This window comes from Solanum lycopersicum, chromosome 1, assembly GCF_036512215.1.
Source record: "Solanum lycopersicum chromosome 1, SLM_r2.1".
Classification (NCBI taxonomy): domain Eukaryota; kingdom Viridiplantae; phylum Streptophyta; class Magnoliopsida; order Solanales; family Solanaceae; genus Solanum; species Solanum lycopersicum.
Window position 1 is genome coordinate 73,801,204 of NC_090800.1, and position 6,712 is coordinate 73,807,915.

The 6,712-nt window shown below is 36.1% G+C and overlaps 1 protein-coding gene across 1 annotated transcript; it reads right to left on the reverse strand.

Annotated features, from left to right (window-relative positions):
- Positions 1–945: 945 nt before the first annotated feature.
- LOC138347184 (SNF2 domain-containing protein CLASSY 3-like) lies at positions 946–4,585 on the reverse strand. The gene is made up of 2 exons (XM_069294831.1): positions 3,503–4,585; positions 946–2,781 (listed from the first exon to the last, which is right to left on the reverse strand). Exons 1-2 carry the CDS (start codon positions 4,583–4,585, stop codon positions 946–948), a joined length of 2,919 nt encoding a protein of 972 aa, XP_069150932.1.
- Between the last annotated feature and the right edge of the window lie 2,127 nt (positions 4,586–6,712).

Genomic DNA, 6,712 nt, shown 5'->3' on the forward strand with positions numbered 1-6,712 from the left:
AATTTTTCCAACGGATGACATACCTAGCTAATCAAACTGAGGGTTCTGCTGCATATACTTACCTTAATGAAGGTATTTCCATAAACTGACTAAAATAATAATAGCTGATTAATAAGTAGTTACTATCCATTCAAAATTATGAGAAGTTAATATTTTTATACCATCAAAATCATAATATAAATAGACATGAAGCAATATTTTTGCAGTTACAATAACATCTTGTGGGTGATGAAAATCCTAATCTTATTTGCATTCTTCATGTGAATCTGCATCAAAGTACCTGACATCAGAAGGAAAAGAATAAGTAAAAGATAAAAATGTTACAAAAAATAGTCTAAAAACGCGGCATTTGTGATGTCTTTATTCAGTATAAACAGTTCATTTGCAATATAGTAGTGTTAATGAAACTTATAGCAGTGTTGATGAAAGGGCAGCCCGGTGCATTGGATGTTGTACACAAGGGTCTATTGTACGCAATCTAGCATTGGATATTGTCAAGGCAAAGGGAGCACTGGAGGAGATCGAGGGTGGTTTGAAGAATCAATGTCACGGAGAGAAAAAGTTCTTGAAGAAGAAATGGAAATGGAAATGGAAATGGTGCAGGTCAAAACAGAAAATCAAGTTGCCGATACATTAACAGAACACTTGACCAGGAGTTAGTTTGGAAACTTCTGTCGTCAGCTTGGCGTCATTAAAAGGAAAGAAGCAAGAGTTGAGGGAGAGTTTTAAAACACCAAGTATGATAACTGTGTAAAAGGCTTCAAAAATGCTTATTGATGGTATGGTATAGCTAGTGTACCTGTAATGATGGATGGCATCAAAAATTCCTCTAACAAGTACCCAAAAAAATGCTCCAACTTATCTGATAAGAAAGAGATAAAACATTTGAACCATTTTTCAAAGACAGGCAGTAAACAAAATACACGAAATTAAACACATACTAACCTAACTGCTTGGTTTTGGAGGTTGGTTACAAGAATCAACGCATGTAGTAGGCAGCAGCACACGTGGTGCATGAGAGAGCTTTTCAAAAATATGACGGAGGCCCTCATGCTCAAACATGGATACTAGTATGGTATCCTCTGACTCACAACATGAAGGATCTATCTTGGCTTCATGATTCCTAGACAAAAGAACATCTGAATGGTACTTCTTTCTCGTCTGCTGTTCAATCTTGTCAACCTCCCATTTTGATGTTACTGGACAGTAAACATGCACAAATTTGGTCTGCCCATTCCTGTAAGCTCGACTGATGGCTTGCTCTTCTACTGAGGGATTCCAGAGAACGTCAAGCAAAACCACTCTTGAGGCCCCTATCAGACTTATTCCTTCTGAACACGCTTTTATGGATGCAAGCAGCACTTTTACATCACTCTTACGGTCATTAAGAGAATTTATAGATATCTGCCGCTGCTTCACATCAAGCTTCCCATCCATGTAGAGAATCTCCCGACCTAAAGTCCATCCAAAGAGAGAACTGAGTTGCTCCTTGATCAGGATTAGAGGATCAAGTAGTTGGCTAAATATTATAACCCTCTCCTTCATCCCACCGCAAAGTCTGATAAGCTCAACAACAAATTTCATTTTTACTCCGGTATCTGGATCCAACCGACAACCTCTCTCTTTTAGCTGACTTTCTAAGTCAGAGAACTCCTTCCTATTGGCCACTAATGAAGGATGAACAGAGATAAGAGACACCAGATTTTGTTCATAAAAGGAGCTTGGATTCTCAGGAATCCTTCTAAGCAACTCCTTCTGCAAATCTGTGGGTTTCAGGTGAACTACAGTGTCCCTTATACCCGGAAGGCTTACCTTCTTTACATTTTCACTACACTTATGGACTAGTGGTGAAATAATGTCCCTAAGCTCTTCCAATGCTCGGGCATTCTTGTCGATGGAACTGCTAAGAGAAGCCCATTTCTGCTCCAAATCTGCAGCAAACTTTGGACTGACGACGCAGAGAGTGTTGTATAACTCCTTGATGTTATTCTGGAAAGGAGTCCCAGACAAAACTATGCGCTTCTCTGTTTCAACCTTTTTCAAAGCTTTCCAGACAAGGCTTTGCTCATTCCAAGCAGTGTGCCCTTCTTCAAGTACCAGAAGACCAGGATATTTAAGAAGGATTTCTCTAATCGGCTTAGCATAACCGTCTCCATCATCTCCGGTAAGAATTCTGAACAAATCATAACTGATCCCCAAAACGCTATTACCTTTAACCCAGGATCCCAGCTTCACCATTTGTATAAGGTGTGGATTTCTCTTTCCCGGATGGGATAAACAGCGAAACACACTCACTGTAGCTTCATCTTCCTGTAAAGAGAAATCTTTGCTGTTCAAGTTGTGGAAGGGAATGTCCACCTCCCATTTCTGGAACTCAGCTTCCCAGTTAAGCAGCAAGCTGGAAGGAGCTATGATTACAGGTCGAGACTTTGGAAACAGCTTCAAATACGACTGAAGAAATACTAGGGTGAGACGGGTTTTCCCGGTTCCAGGTGGATGTGAGATTATGCATCCTCCTTTGCTATCAGATAGGGGCTGTCTCAGCCTCTCGAGATTTATATCTCCGGCAACGTTTTTCCACATAAATTCAAATCCACCACGTTGATGAGGATGCATGGTTGATTTGGCACTTTGTGGAACTAAATCCCACACGGTTCCTTCTTCATTAATCAGAGAATCTTGGACTTCAGAAGAATCAGAGAATCTGAAGCCACCAACATCCAAGAGTGACGGCGGTTGTCCTAAATGTTTTCTTTCATATCTCCCTCGAGTTCTTTGAGCCTGCAATGACAGAAATCCAAGAATTTAAGCGTCAAGCAAAAATAAATTGAAGAGCCAGTTGATAAAATCAAATATAAGGATAGCATGTTGAAGTAAGTAACATAGACTAGAGGATTAAAGTAGTAAAGTAGCAAATCCAATGAGAAACTCAAGTAACTAGAAGTTGCTACATACAGCAGACAGGTGAAAGTGCAACAATTGGACCTTTTGAATAACAGCCAAGAAGATCTTATGAAAATTGAACATTTTCATAGCGAAGATATAAAACAGATATTGGACAATTTTCCTTAAAATCAAATATAAGGATAGCATGTTGAAGTGAGGCTTCTTATGCTTCATCCTAAGAAGTGCAACTGCCTAATGGAGATGTGGCACAGGTTACACACTGCATCAAGTACTATATATATCATATGTCCAATGTGTTGTATATCCAGTTTAAGTTCAATTTACTTTCAGTTCAAGCTGCAGGAAAACCTATTACTCTAATTGTGTATCAAACATCAAACTGGATATTACTCTTTGGCACAAAATACTAGGACACACTTTACTTCAGTGCTTAGTAAATTGTTTGCTACTGATATCACTACTATTAGAAGTAAAATAACAGATTGTGTAGCATAAAAAAAAAATAGTTGTTTAGGATTGATTCATGTAGAACTTTAAATTGCATTCCTAATTTAAATGAAAAAGTGTTTCACGTGACAAAAACTCGTATACTTACAAAAGAAGGGAAGATGTACTTGATCTCCAAATGCACATAGGGACAAACTTTACAGATGAGTCCAATTTGTTCATCTAGAACAAGTTTGTGGTTCCCCATCTGACAGTCACTTAAATCTCCTTTCTGCATCTGCGAAGCGGATGAATTTGTAAAGCCAATATCTGACTCTAAGATACACATCTGCATTTCAGCAAAAAGATCTTCAACTTCCTTTTCCCATTCTTCTTTCTCAGGGGGAGGAGGTTCCTCGTCTTCAAACCGAAATACTAAAGGAAGTGTTTCCTTGACAGGAACCCATTTCTTCTTTTCAAAAGGAGTAATTTTATCATGATCATCGACATTTATGATGGAATCAATAACAAATTTCATAAATTCCGAATCTTCAAGAATCTTTTTTCCAATCCTCCTGTCCTTTTGAACGACATCCTTCTGAACAACATTCTTCACCGAGTACTCAACCTCGCAATCTTCTTCAGATTTAGACTCCTCGCCATCAGACTCCTCCTCAGCAGTAAGTAGAATTGGGCTGCTACTACCAGTTCCATTGTTCAACTTCTTCTTTTTGGACTTAGAAAGTGAACGTGAACGAAGAAGATATGATCCGCCTTTCTTCTGCTTTTCACTCTCAACAACAAGCTCAGGTGCTAACCCCACATTCGACTCTTTTTCTCCTGCTTCATTCTTTTCATCTTCTGATTCAGACTCAGAAGATGAGGTGCTATCAGTATGCACTTCCACCGACTTCATGCTTGAGGTAGATGAAACAACCTCCTCATCTTTTTCATTCAACATATTACTCTCTTCCTCCTCTACAATGATAACAACATTATCATCCTCCAAATCATCCGTATCATCATCATCATCATTAGGTATTTCCTCAACGAAAACCCGTCCAATGATAGGCTCACAAGTTGCTGGACTGAACTTTGTTGCATCTTCAGAAACTAACATTTTTCTTTTCCTCCCAGAACCCACACCCTCTTTTCCAATATTCACAGCACAAGTCGAAGAAGACGGAGTAAGATTACCATTTTGACATGACCTGTTCCTCTGTTTTGGGCCAGAGCCATCCCCTGAGTCCATCTTTCACCACCTGAGTTCACAATTTTCTTGATCAAAATGCACCAAAAATCAACACACTAAAAGCAAAAAATGAACATTTTTAGCAAGAAACACTAACCTGAATAAAGAGAAGAGGGTTGAATTCTTGAAACTATAAGAAAACAGAAGAGAAAGAGAGGGAAAACATATACTATCGCCTTTCTCCCTCTCAGTTTATATGATATTAACCAAAGAAATTTTTAATATTTATTTCACTATAAATTTATCTCATTACAAAAATATAGATATTTTGTTTTAATTTATGTGAGTTAGTTTGACTACATACAATAATTAAAGATTCTAAAAATTTATGGCTATAAATCTATCTCATTAAATATATATATATATATATATATATATATATATATATATATATATATATATATATATATATATATATATATATATATATATATATATATATATATATATATATATATATATATATATATATATATATATATATATATGTATGTATGTATTCATGTCGTTCCAATTAATGTAAAGTTTGACTAGATACAAAATTTAATAATAATACATTCATGCTGTTCCAATTAATACAAGTTAGTTTGACTAGATACAGAATTTAAGAATAAAAGATTTTTAAAATTATATCAAAATAGTGATTAAAAATTTATATATAATCATGTCGTTCCAATTTATATAAGTTAGATTAACTAGATACAAAATCTAAGAATAAAAGATTTTTAAATTTATGTCAAAATTATGGACTGCAAATCTATCTCATTAAAAAGGAAGGGTCTCAAATATATTCAAACTTTGATCGAAATTGATGTTACGATACCAAACTTTGTAAATGACATTTACCCCCCCCCCCCACAATTTTTAGTAGTGTAAGTTAAACGTATATGTATGTCCACATGGACATAAAAAGTCCACGTGAGCACATATATATCTTTAAAATACAGTTTTAAATAGTTCCGGGGGCATAAATACACTATTTAATAGTTCAAGAGGTAAAAGGTCCTTCATAAAATTTGATATCGTAACAACAATTTTGGTCAAAATTGCAGTATTTTGCAGACTCTTCTCCCCAGTAAAACTGTATAGATATTCATGTTGTTTCAATCTATATAAGTTAGTTTGACTAGATACAAAAGTTAAGAACATAAGATTTCTGAAATTTATAATCTTTAGGGGAAATGCACGCCCGAAATTTCAAAGACACACTTATACTATGCTAAGGTCCTATTATCCCCCTGAACTTATTTTATAAGTAATTTTATACCCCTTTTGACCTACGTGGGCACTAGATTAAAAAAAAAGTCAACCAGCGTTGGACCCACAAGATAGTGTCATGTAGGCAGAAAAGGGGTAGAAATTAATAATAAAATAAGTTCAGGGGGTAATAGGACCTTCGTATAGTATAAGTATGTCTGTGAGATTTAGGACATAGGTTGAGGGGGTACTTGTGCATTATCCCTGATGGAATATGTGCGTCCACTACCAGTCAATGGACCAGGTCCCTTGACACAACAAAAACAGTGCAGAAGATTAAACAATATGAAGAACACAACACAAGCAGTTTACGTGGAAACCTCCTTGCTCAAGGGAGTAAAACCACGACCTGTTGCACAGGATTTACAACCTTCTTCACTAATCTTCTCAAGCAAAAGTGAAACCCGGTTACAATCAATGTGAGAAAAAGTTATTAATCTCACGATCAAGTAATCTACCTATTACTTGAAGAGCCTAAGCGGATACCACACCGCCCACTAAACCACCTAACTCTAGATGACTTAGAATTTGACTAAGCAACAAAACAATGTTGCCCACTAAATCAGTTAACCTTAACTGATTTAGACTTTTACAAACCCAAAACAAATATCTGAATCCTTTATAGATTAGGAACAGATTTACAATGTAAGTACATAGACACAAAGCTCTAAATGTAACAAAGATTCTTCTTTACTCTATCAGGTCCTTCTGTTGAGTTGAGCAATGTTCTTTCTTGAAGATGGACTTATGTTCAAGCTTGTGAATTTTCAGAGAAAATCCAAGTTTAATTTGCCAAGTCTTGAATTTGTGTTTGTTGGAAAGAGATAATATAATTTCCCACAAATTCGTTGAAGTCATCTCATTGGCTGA